Source organism: Strongylocentrotus purpuratus, unplaced genomic scaffold (assembly GCF_000002235.5).
Source record: "Strongylocentrotus purpuratus isolate Spur 01 unplaced genomic scaffold, Spur_5.0 spur5_scaffold_17, whole genome shotgun sequence".
Lineage (NCBI taxonomy): Eukaryota > Metazoa > Echinodermata > Echinoidea > Camarodonta > Strongylocentrotidae > Strongylocentrotus > Strongylocentrotus purpuratus.
In genome coordinates, this window is record NW_022145602.1 from 20,115,952 (window position 1) to 20,136,976 (window position 21,025).

General features: G+C 37.2%; 1 protein-coding gene across 1 annotated transcript; it reads right to left on the reverse strand.

Annotated features, from left to right (window-relative positions):
• Window positions 1-6,189: 6,189 nt before the first annotated feature.
• On the reverse strand, window positions 6,190-7,108 carry LOC579872 (neuromedin-U receptor 2-like). The gene is made up of 2 exons (XM_779966.1): window positions 6,666-7,108; window positions 6,190-6,199 (listed from the first exon to the last, which is right to left on the reverse strand). Exons 1-2 carry the CDS (start codon window positions 7,106-7,108, stop codon window positions 6,190-6,192), a joined length of 453 nt encoding a protein of 150 aa, XP_785059.1.
• Window positions 7,109-21,025: the final 13,917 nt, after the last annotated feature.

Consider the following 21,025-nt stretch of genomic DNA (forward strand, 5'->3'; position numbering starts at 1 on the left):
TATAATGTAAGAAGGCTTGTTCTTATTTCCTTGTCCTTTTTGGGCCTATATAAAGCAGCACCTTTTCGATGAAATCTGACTTTAATTAAGTCTTCCCCCTTTTTTCACACTCGGGCAAATCAAATCAAAACTTTTAATGGAGTATGAATAACAAAGAGATGTGGATTCCGAAAAAATTAAACAATTTAAAACAAAAGACATATTTAAAGACCACAGCATCGTAATAGAACTTCAACTTACTTAAGAAGACAAAGAATTAAAAAAGGAATTGGTTTTCACAACATTTTCACAGTTTTTTTAGGTGTAAGATTTTTTATTTAATTTGTTTCCAAACTGAAAGGCAGAATAAATGTTTCAAAAGTCACAAGTTATAACAAATTTACTTTTTCTAGTTATATTCTCCTCGATACCAACGGTTCAGTAAGGCATACCGAATAATATTTCAATAATAATCTACAAACACATACCATTTTGTAGTTGAACACATTTTTAGCACCTGGTGTCAAAACCTTCCTGTTTGAAGAAAACCATTGCATTGTTGAATGTTTCAGTATAGTTAGTGTAACATTCAACCTATAGTGAAAAATGCATTATCACACGATATATAGATCTGTATGGTTTCTTGATAATCACTAAACATAAAATATTTACAATGTGTTCTTCTAATTGATATAACTATTAAAATAACTTGATCCTAATAAAACAAATATTACAGACGGTTTTCTTACAATTATCATTGAAATCCTAAATTTAGAGATTTAGATCAAAAATAACAAGTTACAAAGCATCTTATAATAATCTATACAATTCAACAGCAGTAAGCTTTTCGTAAGTAGTGATAATTCTAATGCACTCAATTATATGAAAACATGTCAGGAATATTGATACATGTATGTACATATTTACAGATATTGAGAGATATAGATATAAACATTCCATATTATATTTATATGTAGGAGTATCGTGGTCGAGTGGTTTTAGGCGCTTGACTGGAGATGCAAAGGTCGAGAGTTCGAATCCCGACACGGCGCTAATATCCTTTGGCAATATATTAACCTGCACTTGCTACTCTCCACCCAGGTGTTAAATAGGTACCAAGCAGGATGCGACCGTCATTGTTTGTCGAACAGTTCATGAGCGTCAAGTAACGCACGGCTGGAATGCTCCCCAGGGAGTGGACATTGTGCACACAGTGTGTACGGGCAAGTATTGATTCCAATGACCGGGGTAATAGTATATCTGTCCAGCGTCTTGAGACATCGTAGATGTATTAGGCGCTATATAAAATCGAAATATTAGTATTATCATTATGAGGCAAGTTGGCTCAGTCGGTTAGGGGTCTGCCTGACAAACAAAAGATTGTGGGTTCAAATCCAACCCAGGCGGATAAATAGAGCTTGCGTTGTGTGTTAACGTACCTCTCCCCTGTTTCACCATGTAGGCTACGTTACAATGGAAAAACATTATGTTCCTCGGATAAGACGTTATACGTGGAGGCCCGTGTACAAAAGGCTCACCACATGTGCACGTTAAGCACCCATTACACTATCGAATAAGATAAGGGGAAAACCCCCGTGAAGTGGTCCACCTTTACAACACCACTTATTCATAGCTTACAGAATAACCCCTCTTAAATTGATTTTATTTTCCTTGAATACGGGCCAAATTTACTGAAAATTTATTTCCATATTACTTTAATGTATGCTATGATTGGATTTGACTTTGAAATAATACAAAAATGAAACAAATGATGAAACCCTGGCATGGACGTTTTGAAGGTCTTTTGCTCTGGGAACAGTGTGTGAAACATTGGTTTAGTGTTTGATAGTGAAAACATTAATCAGAAACGGTTTCACTTGTTGGTTGCCGCGCTTTGGATATTGTTGGGACCTCTGCGATGTGGCGCTTGGGTCTTGCATCCTTGCAAAAGACCTTTCTCAGCCCTTTCTGAAACCAGCGATATTGAAATGAATAAATAAAAGGATTTATCCACATGTTACCGAACCCCAGAAACACAGATATCTGGTACAGCAAGCCGTTCACATCCACTCCACCACCACAGCAGTTGACGATGAAAAGGGACACCATATTCGTGGACCAACATATGATGAAGAAGATCGAAACAATCAACAAAGTTTTTATGGTGTTTCTTCTCGCTCGGCTGCGATAATCGACGGTACACGAACTTTGGCTTGGTGTTGTTGAATCAGCTTTGTTTCGGCTGCGCTTAGATTGGTATGCGCGCATTCCGTCGCTTCGGAGCTTAATGGCGATCGCTGAGTAGACGAATATCATAGCTATTACAGGCAAGATGAATTCCAGGAAAACGGCTGTAGGTTGAAAAACATTCTTGTAAGCGGGATGAGAGAAAGATGACAATATGCATTCGTTTCCGTCTAGACGAGCAAAATACCCCGAAGAAAGCTGAAACAGAAACCCGATAGCCCATGGGAGAAATGCAACGAACTTCAAGACCTTGGAGTTGGTTTGTCTTCGGAAACGAATGGGGTAAAATACGGCGTAAAAACGTTCCAGTGTCATCAGGACAAGGTTTAAGGAGCTGGCGGTGATGAGTGCCCAGAACGGATATCTAGTGTACCAGTATTTGCAGAGAAACCTTGCAAGAGCTGGTCGATCTATCGGTAGTGGTGGTAGTGGTATGACATAATTGGCGATGAGGATAACAGATGTACATAGGTCGATCAGGGATTGGTTGGCAATGAAAAGATTGGTGACACCGTGGAGATCGTCGACTAGGGCGATGACAAGGAGCACGAGGCCATTGCCGACGATACCGAATATGCCAAACAAGGTGTACACAATCGTAGTTGGGAGGTAGCTCAAATCCTCGGACATCGAGTTTTGTGTAGTGTTATCCATTCTTAAAACAATTTCTCGACTGGTGACAGAAATCTATATAGTTTTGAAACTGGAATGACAATCCGACTGCTTTCTCATCACAGACTCAGTAGAAAAGTTGTTAAAGGTCTTAACAATGAATCCTCGAGCATTTATATATATATATATATATATATATATATATATGTATGCAATGAAAACGATAGGTTTCAGGCTATTCCTGCGCGTTGTTTATTAATTTAAAAGCGATTACCATCAAATGTAAGCAGTTTGACAACAGAATCAAATCCATCTATTTTCCCTATTTGAAGTCTAACTAAAAGTATCCCGTCAATAAATGTATCCAAACGAAGGAGTATATCCTTGTTACTAAAGATAGAAGCACCTTGACCACCTTCCGGCTTCAAAATGCAAAATGATTACTTCTGTATGAACGCAAGAGCTCTTTTTATAACAATTTTCATCAACGATGAGAAAAAAGGGGAAGTAAGAGAGTAAGATAGAGGGAGAGAGAGTGGATAAGTAAGATCGCCATACACACTACGTTTTGTATTGTGGGTGATCTGTCAAATCAGAATGAAACGCAAGTCCTCAAATATCAATAAAGTTTATTTTTATTTTTTCTCGAACAGGCAGTTTCCTTGTCAATTTAATTTTTTTCTCTGGATCGCAGCGAAATGTGTATGAAAGCAATTCCATTAGCTTTTACTATATCAGACCTCATATTTGCTTTCTTCTGAGCTATTACCAATTACTGAGTGACATTATTTAGTATTGACATGTCAAATTTACATTAACTGAGATCTGTCTTTTCATAATATAGTAGAAAACGTTACCTGCTTCAAGGTAATTGCAATTAAGAGGGGAAAAATGAATAAATTGATAATCACATTGTTACCATTATTTGCTTGTCTTTTTTCTCTCAAACTCTCTGTAATTTTCTCCATTTATCCGCTTTCGCTTCCCCTCTCTTCTTCTCCCCTTTTAAAATCTAAACATCGATAATATTAACACATTGTACAATCACGTATTCATAACTAGTGACGTGACAACATTTCCAAAGGGCAACACAGCTGTGCAAATGCAATAAATTTTGCAATATCGACTTTATGTTGACACATTTCTTTCTAATTGCCTGCTTTGACTATATTTGTGTATAGGCCTATGTCTATGTTTTTTGTAGGGGAGTTTTATAAATGGAGGTGCATTTTCACCACGCAGAATAGCAGTGCAAGTCAATAGCCGACCAGCGGGCAATATCACACATGGCTGAAAAGAAAATATTCAAATGAAATAATTTAACATATTTCCCACATGCCTATAACAATGAAACTACACAGAATTGTAGTCAAAGGTATGCTTGAAATATATGTGAAATAAAAATTCAAAAATATTGTTTAGTTTTGTTTTAAATAAATTTACAGAATTTGCTATTTCTACCAACTGACTGCTGATGTGTGTGTGTGTGTGTGTGTGTCTGGCGCGCGCGCGTGGGGCAGACTGTGTGCATAGGCAGTGTGATCACCAACATAATACATACACTTAAACAGCAGTTAGCTATTCGTATGTAGTGATAATTCTAATGCACTCGATTATGCAGAAACATGTCAGGAATATTGATGTATACATATCACAGATATTGAGAGATATTGATATGAATATCCCTCTTAATATTTTATATGAGGCGAGTTGGCTCAGTCGGTAAGGGGTCTACCCCGGGGGTCTGCCTGTCGAACAAAAGGCAGATGAATGAAGCCTGCGTTGTTTCATAGACGCAGGCTATGCTAGAATGAAAAAACATTACGTTCCTATGATAAGACGTTAAATGGATGCCCGTGTAGAGAAGGTTCATCACCTTTGCACGTTAAGCACCCATTGTACTATCGTATACGAGAAGGGGAAACCTCCGTGAAGGGGTCCACGTACCTTTACAACCCCAATCACTCACAGGCATGCCCAGGTGACGCCAATTACTTAATAATGATAACAATAATGATAAATATAATAATGAAGATTTAGTGACTTCTATCTGTACCAGCAATCGGATTTTTTTTTTTTTTTTTTTTGGGGGGGGGGGGAAGACTTTATTCCAATTTCGGCATTATGGAGGGTTTATATCAACAATTTTTTGTATGGTGATTTTGAAAATCCCTTAAAAACTAGTTTCATGGAATTGGGGCAACGCAAACCTATACATAAGAAAATATTTTTTGTGAGATTATGAAAAACTGTATGTCAAATTTGAAAGGACATACCATTTAAATGACAAAATCTTATTTGTTTGATCAAAATCGGTTTAGAGACGGCTGAAATATTCATAAATATAACCATTTCTAATATATGTGGGGCACCACAAATACTTGATAATTTTGAACCAGCCGTTAAAATTAAAAGATAGCGCCTTATACGATTTATTCCAGCCAATGCCAATGTTAGCTTTTTGTTGACCCGTGTATTGTTTTTATTAATTCATTAATTTATAAACAATCACCGTTTTTCTAAAAAGTGGAGCTGAATAGCCTTCATAGCAATTTCAGGTCCTAAAAGGGCACAGAAAATGTCATAAATATGAATAAGAGCAAAACCCATGCACTTTGAAAGCATTTGCAAGAACTCAAATATCCTTTTAAAAACAAACCCTTACGTTATTTGGACGAATTTTCTGAGGGTCATATCCAACCGACAAAAACTGCCTCGAAATCTAGCGGTAAAACTGCACTCAGATTTTTCAGAAAAAGCCGCAAGACAATTATGTCCATCATTTCTATAGCATTTGGCGGATATGCGTATTTCAAATTATTTAACACCAGTAGCGGTTCTACAGGGGGGCTCGGATAGGGCTTTAAGCCCACCGCAGTATAAAGAAGTCCCCCCATCCTGATTGAATGAATTAAAACGAGAAACACGTAAACATGAATGCAGGAACTCATATAGGCAAAAACCAAACCAGTCTTTGGCGAAGTACTACATCAGGGTAATGATGCCTCGTGTAAAAATTTGCTTACAGAAAAACCCCTTATTCAATTAAATTATTTTCTTTGCCCGAAATACCAGCCAAACTTACTGATACTTTTGGTCAATAGTACTTTAACGTTTGCCTATAAAATGTTATTCGACTTTGGAACAATAACAAAAAAGGATAAACATATGAAACCCCTGCATGGACGTTTGAAGGTCTTTGGCTCGTGAAACAGTTTGTGAAACACTGGTTCAGTCTTCGATAGTAAGAACATTAAACAGAAACGGTTTCTCTTGTTGGTTGACTAGCTTTGTATATTGTTTGGACCTCTGTGATGTGGCGCTTTCTTGCATTCTTACAAAAGAGCTTACTTAGACCTTTCTGAAACCAGCGATATTGAAATGAATAAATAAAAGGATTTATCCACATGTTACCGAACCCCAGAAACACAGATATCTGGTACAGCAAGCCGTTCACATCCACTCCACCACCACAGCAGTTGAAGATAAAAAGTGACACCATATTTATGGACCAACATAAGATGAAGAAGAACGAAACAATCAACAAAGTTTTTATGGTGTTTCTTCTCGCTCGACTGCGATAATCGACGGTACACGAACTTTGGCTTGGTGTTGTTAAATCAGCTTTGGTTCGGCTGCGCTTAGATTGGAATGCGCGCATTCCGTCGCTTCGGAGCCGAAAGGCGATCGCTGAGTAGACGAATATCATAGCTATCACAGGCAAGATGAATTTCAGAAAAACGGTTGCAGGTTGAAAAACAGTCTTGAAAGCGGGATGAGAGAAAAATGACACTTTGCATTCATTTCCGTCCAAACGGGCAAAATACCCCGAAGAAAGCTGAAACAGAAACCCGATAGCCCATGGGAGAAATGCGATGAACTTTAGGAGCTTCGAGTTGGTTTGTCTACGGAAACGGATGGGGTAAAATACGGCACAGAAACGTTCCAGTGTCATCAGGACAAGGTTTAAGGAGCTGGCGGTGATGAGTGCCCAGAACGGATACCTAGTGTACCAGTATTTGCAGAGAAAACTTGCAAGAGCTGGTCGATCTATCGGTAGTGGTGGTAGTGGTATGACATAATTGGCGATGAGGATAACAGATGTACATAGGTCGATCAGGGATTGGTTGGCAATGAAAAGATTGGTGACACCGTGGAGATCGTCGATTAGGGCGATGACAAGGAGCACGAGGCCATTGCCGACGATACCGAATATGCCAAACAAGGCGTACACAATCGTAGTTGGGAGGTAGCTCAAATCATCGGACATCGAGTTTTGTGTAGTGTTATCCATACTTGAAACAATTCCTCGACTGGTGACAGAAATCTATATAGTTTTCAAACTGCAAGAACAATCCGACCGCTTACTCCTTACAGACTCCGTAGAAAAGTTGTTAAAGGTCTTTACAATGGATCGTCGGGGAGTATTTACATATATATTTATAATCATATGCAATTAAAACGATAGGTTTCAGGCAATTCCTGCGCGTTGTCCATTAATTTAAAAGCTGTTGCTATCAAATGTGATCAGTTTGACAACAGAATCAAGACCATCACTTATCACTTTTCCCTATTTGAAGTCTACCTAAAAGTATCCCGTCAATAAATATATGCAAAGATGTTACTAAAGGTAGAAGCTCCCTGACCACCTTCGAGCTTCGAAAGGCAAAATGATTACGCCTGTATGACGTAAGAGCTCTTTTTATAACAATTTTCCTCAATGGTAAGAAAAAAAGGGAAAGTAAGAGAGTAAGATAGAGAAAGAGAGAGAGAGAGAGAGAGAGAGTGGGTGAGTATGATCGCCTATACACACCAGGCTTTGCATTGTGGGTGATCTGTCAAATCAGAATATACGCAAGTCATCAAATATCATTAAAGTTTTGTATATTTTGTTATCAAACAGGCGGATTCCTCGTCAATTCATTTTTTTTTCTCTGGATCGCAGCGAAATGTGTATGAAAGCGATTCCACGAGCTGTAACTATAGCAGACCATATATTTGCTTTGTTCGGAGCTATAAAGGATATATATTACTGAGTGACATTATATAGTATTGACATGTCAAATTTACATTAACCGAGATCTGCTACGATTACCATTGCTCTCAAAAGGTAGCACTGGGTTTGTGTGTCTTTTCAGAATATAGTAGAAAACGTTATCTGCTTCAAGGTAATTGCAATTAAGAGGGGAAAAAATGAATAAACTGATGATTACATTGCTACAATTATTTGCTAGTTTCGCTTCTTTTCTTTCTTTCTTTTAAACTCTCTGTAATTTTCTCCATTCTTTTGCTCTCGCTTCCCATTTCTTCTTCTCCTCTCTTTTATTATTATTGTTTTGCAATCGAAACATCGATAATATAAACACATTGTACAATAATATATTTATAACTAGTAACTTGGCAAAATTTCCAAAGGGCAAAAAGCCTTGAAAATACAATAAATTATGCAATATCGACTTTCTGTTGACATATTTCTCTCTAATTGCCTGCTTTGAATATATATATTTTTGTATAGGCCTATGTCTCACTAAATATCATGGCTATCATGGAATACTGTACACTCTGATATCACTAATGTTAATAGAATAATTGTTTTTAACTTTGAACCAAGGTTCTTGCCTTTTTGTAAATATGTTATATACATCTTTATCTTTTATTTAGTGTAAAATACCAAAGCTTTGTATTTAATCACAAAACATATTTACCCTAGATGTAGAAAAGCTTGTAGTTTAAGTATGTATTCATAGTTATTCGTATTTATTCATTACATTCTCATTCATTGCTGATACTTTTGTGTGTTAGTGGTACCAGACACGATTAGCATTAAATGCTATTTTCTGTTCCCATTTATCCTTTCAATGTTAACCATTCACATTTGATTGTTATATTGATGTACTTTTGTTTGGATAATAAAATTCAAACTCAAACTCAAACTCAAACTCACATGATATGGAAATTGGGGAGTGTAAAAAAAAATAACATAAATTATGTATATCTAAATTAGATCCTCCTAAACAAGTGGATTGAAATCGGACGGGAAAAAGAGACTGAAGTTTATTGCAAAAGAGGCGACCAATACCAATCGTGCAATTAGCAAGATATATTTGCTAATTCGAAATCCTACTTTCGGCAAAAGGCCATGAGGCTGAAATTTAATAGGCCCACTTGCGACGCAGCACCTTTTCGATGGAATCTGATTTACATGTATAAAGTATTCGCACTTTTTTCACACTCCGGCAAATCAAATTAAATCTCCTAATGGATTATGAATAACATTGAGATGTTTATTCCGACCAAATGAAAGATTTAAAACAAAATACAGATTGAAGGACCACAGAATCGATATCGAATTTCAATTTACTTTATGAGACAAAAAAAATTCAAAGAGGAATCGGGTTTCATCTGTTTTACACAGTTTTTTAGGTGTAAGATTTTTATTCAATTTGTTTCCATAATGAAATGTCGAATAACTTTTTCAAAAGTCACAAGATATAACAAATTTACCTTTTCTAGTTATATTCTGCTCGATACTAACCGCTTAGTATGGCATAATGATGAATATAATTATAATAATCTACAAACACATACAATTTTGTACTTTAACACATTTTTAGCAGCTGGTATTAAAACTTTCCTGTTTTAAAAAACCATTGCACTGTTGAATGTTTCATTATCTACGAGGTTAAGTGTAACAGTCAACCTATAGTTACAAATGCATGATTACACGATCTCTAGATCTGTTTTTTTCCTTAATAATCACTCAACATACAATATATACATTGATCTAACTATTGAAATTACTTGATTCTTATGAAACAAAAATTACACATTCTCCATATTTCTTAGAATTATCATTGAACCCTAAATTTACAGATTTAGATTTAAAAAACGAGTGACAAAGCACATTAAGTCAATATATACAATTAAACAGGAGTAAGCTATCTGTATGTAGTGATAATTCAGTGCACTCAAATATATAGAAATATGTCAGGAATATTGATATATACATATTACTGCCGTTCCTCCCTACTACTACATCGTTGTATGCAATAACTAACTAAAATGATTGCTATAGCCCCATTATCTAGGAAATGACATATCCATATATGCATATCTTGTTTTCCCCTCTTTTCGTTTTCCCTGATTTTATTTTTTTCCTATTTGTGTTATTTCGTTTTTTTAACCATTTGTATAAAAATGCTATTTTGTTTGTAACTATACTCTTGTTATTAGTTCTTGAATTTTTATGTTCCTTCTTTGTGCAGGACCATTTATATAAAACTTCATGTGAGCTGATCAATGTTTCCCTGTTAAAAGATTTTTAATAAATAAATGAGAGATATTGAGAGATATTGATATAAACATCTCATATCGTATTTATATGAGGTGAGTTGGTTCAGTCGGTAGGGGGTTTTGCCTGTCGAACAAAAGATCGTGGGTTCAAATCCAACTCAGGCGGATGAATGAAGCCTGTGTTGTGCGTTAACGTACCTCTCCCCTGTTTCATGGTCGCAGGCTATGTTACAATGAAAAACATTACGTTCCTCAGATAAGACGTTACATGGAGGCCCCTGTAATGAAGGTTCACCACCTTTGTACGTTAAGCACCCATTGTACTATCCTAAAAGACTAGGGGAAACCCCCGTGAAGGGGTCCACGTACCTTTACAACCCCAATCACTCACAGGCATGCCCAGGTGACGCCACATAGTAATGATAACAATCATAATAAATATAATAATTTAATGAACTCTGCCTGTACCAGCAATCGGATTTCTGGTATTCGAGGGGGGGGGGGGGGGGCGGACTAGATTCCTATTCGGGCATCCTATGGATGGTTTATATCAACATTTTTTGTATGGTGATATTGAAAAACCATTTAAAACTAGTGAAATTTGGGTATCGCAAACCTGCATAAGAAAATATTTTTTGTGATATTATGAAAAACTGTGCGTCAAATTTGAAAGAACATACAATTTATATGACAAAATCTTCTTTTTTTTGATCAAAATCGGTTAAGAGACGGCTGAAATACCCATAAATATAATCATTACTAATATTTTCCTGGCACCACAAACATTCGATAATTTTGAACCAGCCGTTCAAAAAAAAAAATATAGCGCCTTAAACGATTTATTCAAGCCAATGCCAATCTTGGCTCTTTGTTGGCCCGTGTATTGCTTTTATTACTTCATTGATATATTAACGGTCACCGTATTTTTTTTTTAAAGTGGAGCTGAATTGATACGGTCGTATTTAATCTAAATTTGACACATTTTGAGGTCTTAAATTACCTTCATAGCAATTTAAAGGGCACTAGAAATGTCATAGATAAGAATAAAAGCAAAACCCATGCACTTTGAAAGCATTTGCGGTCTTAAACAAGAACCCAACTACCCTTACGCGAATTTGCTGAGACGCCTGAGGGTCATATCCAAACGACAAAAACTTCCTCCAAATCTAGCAATAAAGCTGCACTCAGATTTTTCGGAAAAAACCTCAAGACAATTATGTCCATCATTTCTATAGCATTTGACGGATGTGCGTATTTCAAATTATTTAACACCAGTAGCGGTTCTAGAGGGCGGCTTTGGTAGGGCTTCAGGCCCACCACAATACTAAGAAGTCCCCCATCCCGATTGGATGAATTAAAACGAGGCAAACGTAAACATGAAGTCAAAAAACAAACCAGTCTTTGACGAAGTACTACATCAGGTTAATGATGCCTCGTGTAAAATTGGCTTACAGAATAACGCCGTCTTAAATTAAATTATTTTCTTTGCTGTGAATACGAGCCAAACTTACTAATACTATTGTTCGATAGTACTTTAATGTTTGCGTATATATACGACTTTGAAATGATAACAAGAAAATGGGGAAAAATGATGAAACCCTGGCATGGACGTTTGGAGGTCTTTTGCTATTGGAACAGTGTGTGAAACATTGGTTTAGAGTGAGAAATTTAAACAGAAACAGTTTCACTAGATGGTTGTCGCGCTTTGGATATTATTTGGACCTCTGCGATGTTGCGCTTTCTTGCATCCTTGCAAAAGACCTTTCTCAGACCTTTCTGAAACCAGCGATATTGAAATGAATAAATAAAAGGATTTATCCACATGTTACCGAACCCCAGAAACACAGAAATCTGGTACAGCAAACCGTTCACATCCACTCCACCACCACAGCAGTTGACGATGAAAAGTGACACCATATTCGTGGACCAACATAAGATGAAGAAGATCGAAACAATCATCAGAGTTTTTATGGTGTTTCTTCTCGCTCGACTGCGATAATCGACGGTACACGAACTTTGGCTTGGTGTTGTTGAATCAGCTTTGGTTCGGTTGCGCTTAGGTTGGAATGCGCGCATTCCGTCGCTTCGGAGCCGAAAGGCGATCGCTGAGTAGACGAAGATCATAGCTATTACAGGCAAGAAGAATTCCAGGGTAAAGGCTGCAGGTTGAAAAACAGTCTTGAAAGCGGGATGAGAAAAATGTGACAAAATGCACTCGTTTCCCTCCAGACGGGAAAAATATCCCGAAGAAAGCTGAAACAGAAACCCGATAGCCCATGGGAGAAATGCAATGAACTTTAGGAGCTTGGAGTTGGTTTGTCTTCGGAAACGGATGGGGTAAAATACGGCAAAAAAACGTTCCAGTGTCATCAGGACAAGGTTTAAGGAGCTGGCCACTATGAGTGACCAGAACGCAGACCTAATGTACCAATATTTGCAGAGAAACCATGCAAGAGCTGGTCGATCTATCGGTATTGGTGGTAGTGGTATGACATAATTGGCGATGAGGATAACAGATGTACATAGGTCGATCAGGGATTGGTTGGCAATGAAAAGATTGGTGACACCGTGGAGATCATCGACTAGGGCGATGACAAGGAGCACGAGGCCATTGCCGACGATACCGAATATGCCAAACAAGGTGTACACAATCGTAGTTGGGAGGTAGTTCAAATCCTCGGACGTCGAGTTTTGTGTAGTGTTATCCATACTTGACACAAATTCTTGACTGATGACAGAAATCTATATGGTCTTTAAACCCGAAGAAACAATTCGATAGCTTTCTCCTCACAGACTTGTTGTAAAAAGCTCTTCACAATGAATACTTGAGGAAAGTGTATACTTATATATGCAATTAACACGATGGATTTGCCGCTGTTCATTCAAAGACGATTGGCATCAAATGAGATCATTTTGACAACACCATCTGCTCAATCACTTATCACTTCTTTCCCTATTTGAAGTCGTACTAAATGTATGCAAACGAATGAATATCACTTATACTTTCAACCACCTACCAGCTTCAAAAGGCAAATTGATTACGCCTGTATGAATGAAACAGCTCTTTTTATAGTTATTTCCTCAAAGATGAGAGAAAAAGAGAAAGTAAGAGAGCAAGATAGAGAGAGAGAAAGAGAGAGAGAGAGAGAGAAAGAGAGAGAGAGAGAGAGAGAAAGAGAGAGAGAGAGAGAGAGAGGGGGAGGAGTAAGATCGCGCGCACACACTACGTTTTGCATCATGGGTAATTCGTAAAATAAGGATGAAACGCAAGTCCTCATATTTAATTAAAATGTCAACTTATTTGTTTTCATCGAACAGGAAGATTCCTAGTCAAATCGTTTTTTTCTCTGGATCGCAGCGAAATGTGTATGAAAGCAATTCCCCTAGCTATATACCAGACAATATACTAGCTTCGTTCGGAGCTATTCAGGATATATACTACTGAGTGCCATAATCTTATAATGATATATCGAATTTACATCATCGACCTATATCTGCAGTATCGGGTTCGTATGTCTTTTTCAGAGGATAGTGGAACAACTTATCTGCTTCAAAATATTTTCATATTAGTGAGAACAAAAAAGAATAAATCAATTATTACATCATGACAATTATTTGCTAGTCTTGCTTTAGTTTTTATACTCTCTGTCATCTTATCCATTTTCGCTTTCGCTTCCCTTTTTTTCTTTTTCCTTTTTTTAAATTTGTACTTTTTTTTTAACAATCAAGAAATCTATAATATAAACACATTATACAATAATATATTTAAAACGTGCAATGTGACAGAGTTTCAAATGGGCAACCAAGCTTTGAAAATACAATAAATTATGAAATATCGAATTTCGTTAGACAAATCTCTCTCTAATTGCCTGCTTTAACTATCTTTTTGTATAGGCCTGTTTCTAACTAAAAGATGCTATCAAGAGTTTAAGAAAAAATCACATTAAAACACTATAGGCATGATATGGACACGGGGAGAGTGAAAAAGATAACATAAATTATGTATATCTAAATTAGATCCAAATACAAAGGTGGTTTGGAATTGGACAGAAAAAAAAGAGATTGAAGTTGAGATTCGACCGATACTAAACATGCAATTATCAAGATATATTTGCAAATTTGGATATCCTACTTTGAGTAAAAGGTCTAAAGGTTGTAATTTCTAGGCCCACCTGCAATTTAAAAAACGCTAGAATCCTCTTTTTGGTGACAATAGCTCTACTAATAATGGCAGGAACACATTATTTTCAATTCAATAACTACGTTTTCCTGAAATATGCATCAATGCTAGAGCGAGATTTTAAGAAGAACTAAAATAGAACACAAGTTTATACGCATGTCCAGATATGGATTTAGGAAATCTATCTGACATTCTCAACGTGCTTTATTTTTATCTGCATTTGGGGTAACTCTAAAAACTGTTACAACCTCTTGGCTATGGTGGTTTCTTGTGTACCTGCAAAATACTTTTCTCAAACCTTTCTGAAACCAATGATATTGGAATGAATAGATAAGCGGATTGATCCACATATTTCCAAAACCCATAAACACAGAAATCCGGTAGAGCAGGCCATTAACGTCAATCCCACCACCACAACACATCAAAGAAAAAGCTACAAATTGGTTCAAAGACCAACATAAAATGAAAACGACTGAGACAATTAACACTGTTTTGATTGTGTTTCTTGTTGCACGACTGCGGTAATCGATGACTTTCTGGTTCCTTGAACTGGAGCCAGATTGTACCTGACCAGGCTGACGGCTTGTAGCAAGTGTGTCTATTCGCAACCGTATTGCAATAGACGTGTACACTACGATCATCACAATCACTGGAAATAACAATTCCAAGAAGATAGCTACGGCTCCAAAAGCTGTTTTTAAAACGGGGTCCGAGCCGGAAATAAATCGGAAAACACATTGGTTGTCTTCGACGTGTGTGGAGAAAATCAGAGTTAACTGGAACAAAAAGCCGATGGTCCACGGGAGAACTGCGATTAGCTTCAAGCATCGAAAGTTGGTATGGCTCCGGTAGCGGATGGGATGGAAAATCGCACAAAGACGTTCCAGTGTCATCAGGACAAGGTTCAGGGAGCTGGCGACTATGAGGGACCAGAAAAGGTACTTGGTGTACCAAAATCTGCAGAGAAACTGAGCAAGGATTGGTCGACCTGATGGCAACGGAGGTAGAGGTACGACGAAACTAGCGATGAGGACGACCGATGACGAAAGGTCGATTAAAGATTGGTTGGCGATAAAAAGATTGGTGACACCACGGAGATTTTTGACTAGGGCGATGACAAGGAGCACGAGACCGTTGCCGGTAATACCAAATATACCAAACACAGTGTACACAATCGTAGTGGAGAGCTGGTTCCATTCCGAAGTCGTCCCAGCTTGTGTACCGTTATCCATACTTAACAAAACCTAAGAAGAATACCACCAGAATTATAGAAATATAGTACGATTCAAGGTTTGTTTAGAGTGGTTAAAATTATTTCTATGTCTCTTTAAATCCAAGCTCCTCAAAAGTATTTGTAGTAAGTTTGTTCCTCTGTTATAAGCGGACACGAGAAAATCTTCCAGAAATCTTTGTTGTTTCTCATTTGAATATTTAGCATGTTTCAGGATATATTCACACATTCGTTTAAGATAAGTGGCAAAACTGATCTGTCACGTAATTCCTTTTAGGTACATGTAATGCAATCCAGTATTATCAGATTCGCGATTATGATCGAAGGGAGCCTAAAGGCACTGATGAGACAGCAGTTCAGGATCCATTCAAGAAAGACTGGGCAAGTTTCTAGTTGCATGCGAATAGCAAGGTGATGAGAATTAAGTCACTCACGTATCACTTGTCATTTCTGTTAATAATCGTAATTGCTCTTGCTCGTCCCATCGACAAAGCTTCAGTCAAAGATATGCTATAATCTAAATTAAGCCGTTCACTTTGGAGGATCTACAAACAGCAAAAATATACACATCGCTCATGTCGGTGAGTCCGGCCATGCTACACACAGCTCTCCTTCGATCAAGTTGTTTGAGGAAGTTGAATGTGAGACTCATAAAAATGTGGCCATTTATATACATTTCCCACAAGACTTCATTCGATTTTCGTCAGTAGGGAGATTTATGCCCGACAGCTCAGAATACCACGCTAACCTCTTGAGTAACATAAGAGTGTTATCAAAACAAATGAAGTAAAGCCCTTCTTGTTCTTATAGCAAATGAATATATTTGCAATAAACATGAGAATTTATTCTCGACACACTCACTTTATATTTTATTTTGCGAAGTAGCTGAAAGGCCTTTAGAAAACACGTGACGGAAGTGAAAACAACCTTTAGAATGCAAGAACCGAACAACAACAAAAAACGGACAAAAATACATATTCATAATTTATATCACATTTTCTCTATATTATCCCCAATCATTGTACCATCGACGGTGCTGGCAATCCGAAAAGGACTGTCAACGTATAAAGGCCACACCCCTATTTCTTCACGTGCTTCATACAAATGTGTTTATTGGTTAAAATATATACCATGTGATAGCTTTATTGACTGATATCTGTATGTTGCTCTTACTATTAGCTAGTTTGTCCCATGTCGTCGGCTTCGAGCATTTTCACCAGAGACTTACACAAAGTGAATGAAAAATCAAGATTGTTGCTTTCTTTCGTCGTCTTCTTCTTTTTAGATAGTGAAAATTATAATGATCATTGTTCGACTCTCAGAATTGTAAGAATTACCTGAAAAAGGGCAGTGTCTAGCATCTACAGATTTTAAATTGTCCATATATCGAATGTACAAACTTACTTGCAAAACATTCAGACTCATTACCAAATATTTTTAGAGATACAATTAAATAGTGTGTATATGTATTTACCTTCAGAAAGAAAATGTCGAAATTGGCAGAAACTGAAATGATGTACGTCATGTCTATACTGTAATTATAAGGACTTTTGTAAATCCAGGTGGTTGCAATTTTTCCGTTTCTCCCTTTTCGTGAACACCAACCTGACCAAACAGAATAGCAACATAATATTATATTATACCCCAAAAGCCACCCTTTATCTTCACGATCATTAACAGAATCTCAACCAACGAACAAAGTAAAACGAAACTTAGCTCTCAATCACAGGTTAAGGATGGGGGGGGGGGGGGGTTATTCGTAATTGGCCTACTCTGTCATGACAAAAGATGTTTTGTCGTTAGTGGAAAATTAATACGAATTCTTAAATATGCAGCTGTTCCGGAGCGATATTTTAAGGAGTTTTGTTCTACATTTAAATGCATGTCCAGATATGGACATAGGAAATATATCCGATATTCTCAACGTGTTTTATTTTGTACCTGTTTTGGGGTAACTCTAGACACTGTTACAACCTCTTGGCTATGGTGGTTTCTTGTGTACCTGCAAAATACTTTTCTCAAACCTTTCTGAAACCAATGATATTGGAATGAATAGATAAGCGGATTGATCCACATATTTCCAAAACCCATAAACACAGAAATCCGGTAGAGCAGGCCATTAACGTCAATCCCACCACCACAACAAATCAAAGAAAAAACTACAACTTGGTTCAAAGACCAACATAAAATGAAAACGATTGAGACAATTAACACTGTTTTGATTGTGTTTCTTGTTGCACGACTGCGGTAATCGATGACTTTCTGGTTCCTTGAACTGGAGCCAGATTGTACCTGACCAGGCTGACGGCTTGTAGCAAGTGTGTCTATTCGCAACCGTATTGCAATAGACGTGTACACTACGATCATCACAATCACTGGAAATAACAATTCCAAGAAGATAGCTACGGCTCCGAAAGCTGTTTTTAAAACGGGGTCCGAGCCGGAAATAAATCGGAAAACACATTGGTTGTCTTCGACGTGTGTGGAGAATATCAGAGTTAACTGGAACAAAAAGCCGATGGTCCACGGGAGAACTGCGATTAGCTTCAAGCATCGAAAGTTGGTATGGCTCCGGTAGCGGATGGGATGGAAAATCGCACAAAGACGTTCCAGTGTCATCAGGACAAGGTTCAGGGAGCTGGCGACTATGAGTGACCAGAATAGGTACTTGGTGTACCAAAATCGGCAGAGAAACTGAGCAAGGGTTGGTCGACCTGATGGCAACGGAGGTAGAGGTACGACGAAACTAGCGATGAGGACGACCGATGACGAAAGGTCGATTAAGGATTGATTGGCGATAAAAAGATTGGTGACACCACGGAGATTTTTGACTAAGGCGATGACAAGGAGCACGAGACCGTTGCCGGTGATACCCAATATACCAAACACAGTGTACACAATCGTAGTGGAGAGCTGGTTCCATTCCGAAGTCGTCCCAGCTTGAGTACCGTTATCCATACTTAACAAAACCTAAGAAGAATACCACCAAAATTCCACCAGAATTATAGAAATATAGTGCAATTCAAGGTTTTTAGATAAGTTAAAATAATTTCGATGTCTCTTTAAATCCAAGTTCCTCAAAACTATTTGTAGTAAATTTGTTCCTCTGTTATAAGCAAACACGAGAAAATCTTCCAGAAATCTTTGTCGTTTCTCATTTAAATATTTAGCATGTTTCAGGATATTTTCACACATTCGTTTAAGATAAGTGGTAAAACTAATCTGTCACGTAATTCCTTTTTAGGTATATGCAATCCAGTTCCATCCGATTGGCGATTATGACAAAAGAGTGCCAAAAGGCGCTGATGAGACAGCAGCCGATGATCAATTTAAGAAATACTGGACAAGTTTCTAGTCGCATGCAAGTAGCAAGGTGATGAAAATTCAGTCACTCACATATCACTTGTCATTTTTGTTAATGATCGTCATCGCTCTTGCTCGTCCCATCCACAAAGCTTCAGTCAAAGATACAAACCAAGCCGTTCCCTTTCGAGGATCTACAAACACCAAAAATATACACATCACTCGTGTTGGTGAGTCAGGCCAGGCTACAAACAGCTCTCCTTCGATCAAGTGGGTTGAGGAACTTGAATCTGAGACTTATAAGAAGTGTGCCCATTTATATACATTTGCCATAAGCTAAGTTTTCATTCAAGCAACAACAAAAGAAAAACCATTTAAATCCCATTTTCTCTCAAATATTCTCCATCACTGTACCATCGACGGCGCTGACAATCCGGAAAGGACTGAAAAGGTGTGAAGGACACACCTCTATATCCTCACGTGCTTCATACAAATACGGTCATTGGCTAAAATATACCATGTGACAGACTAATATTTGTATGATAATTTTACCGATCTCATTTGTCGTCGGCTTTGAGCATGTTTGCCAGAGACTTGCACAAACTTAACGAAAAATCAGGTTGTTTTATTTATTTTATTTTTGTATATTTCTCTCAAATAGCGAAAATCATGATATGATCATTCGTCTACTCTCGGAATTGTAGGAATTACCTGAAAAGTGTTTCGCACCCTTTCTCCCAACAAATGTTTACAGAATCTCATCCCACATCAAGATTTATATAAAATAAAAATATTATTTTGTGCAACAGTATCTCGATCACAAAAATGAGAGCATAGTTTTCCAATAAACTCATTTGCTGAAATGTTGAAAGTTGTGAAGAATATTTTTTCAAGTTGAAGCACAGACTGCGGCAAAAATTTTCAGTTCATGCTGTGTCAGCCTTTCTTTTGTAACATAAGCTTTTAAAATCTGAATGAAATTTTATTGCAAATTTATAAGCCGGAACGATGGACATTTAACACGTATCCATACAATTTGTTTGAATCAAATTATCGCCTATTTTTAATAATCCATGGATAATACAACGTAATAAATGATGAAGAGCGTTATTATGACAAACAGAAATTAAAGTTTAAACCGACACTTTATTTGACTTGATATGCAATTTTGAATTGTTAAAATCGGTGAAACGTAGGCCTAAAAGGCTTTTATAGAATGGCACCATATCTCTCTCCCTTAAATAAGTACTGATCAACAAAAAAAAAATCGCATTTGATTATATTTGTTGACAAAATGGCAAAAATAGCAAGTTTTTTGGAGCAAGTTTAACGTCATACAATTCCTTCTATAAAAACCTTGTTATACTATCTTGGTCTACAATACGTCCTCATTTTTCGGCACTGGTCAGCGAACAACGCAACGGGGACTCCCGAATTTTTGGAAATGTTAAAACCTTCTGCAAAAGACCACTGTACGTCACTATTGCGTTCTTACGTCGTTATTAAGTTATCATATCCCATACGACGCGGTGCCGGTGGATAATCATGGTAGTACAAAACTTGGCCGTCGGAAAATCTCAATTGCTGAAGACATATTCAAATCTGTAGAAAAGTGTTAAGGACCTTTAAAGAGAAGGTTGAGTTCTGAGACAGAGATATAATGAACAATATCTGAGCTTTTTCATTCCTTTCATGTTAGTGTGGAAGAATATCCTAGAAAAAGTGTCTCCTGAAAAGAACTGCTGTTCAATTGGTTTGCCATCAATCGAAATATGACAAGAATAGATGAGGATGTGTTCGGACCAGACTTTTAACAAACCTGTTTGGGTAGTTCGTCTCATTTTAATAATAATAATAATATTAATGATTCCAAACACCTTACTATGTAGCACATTCTCATGTGGTGCATAGTCCAGTGGGGGGTTTCACAAAGATCCTTATTCTAAAAGGCATACAATGTTGATTCAAATCATTCATATTTTCTATCGTCAAAGAGATTTCGTGCATGTTTTTAATGTGGAATTTATGCAAAGTCTAAGATATATATTCTATTTAAAGGCTACAAATGGCTCCCCCTAATGTTTAAGTCAAACTGAGAGTTAAGTTCGACTTAGGATCCTTGTGAAACACCCCCAAAGACGGTTAAATTCAATCGCATGATCAGAACTTCATCCTTATCT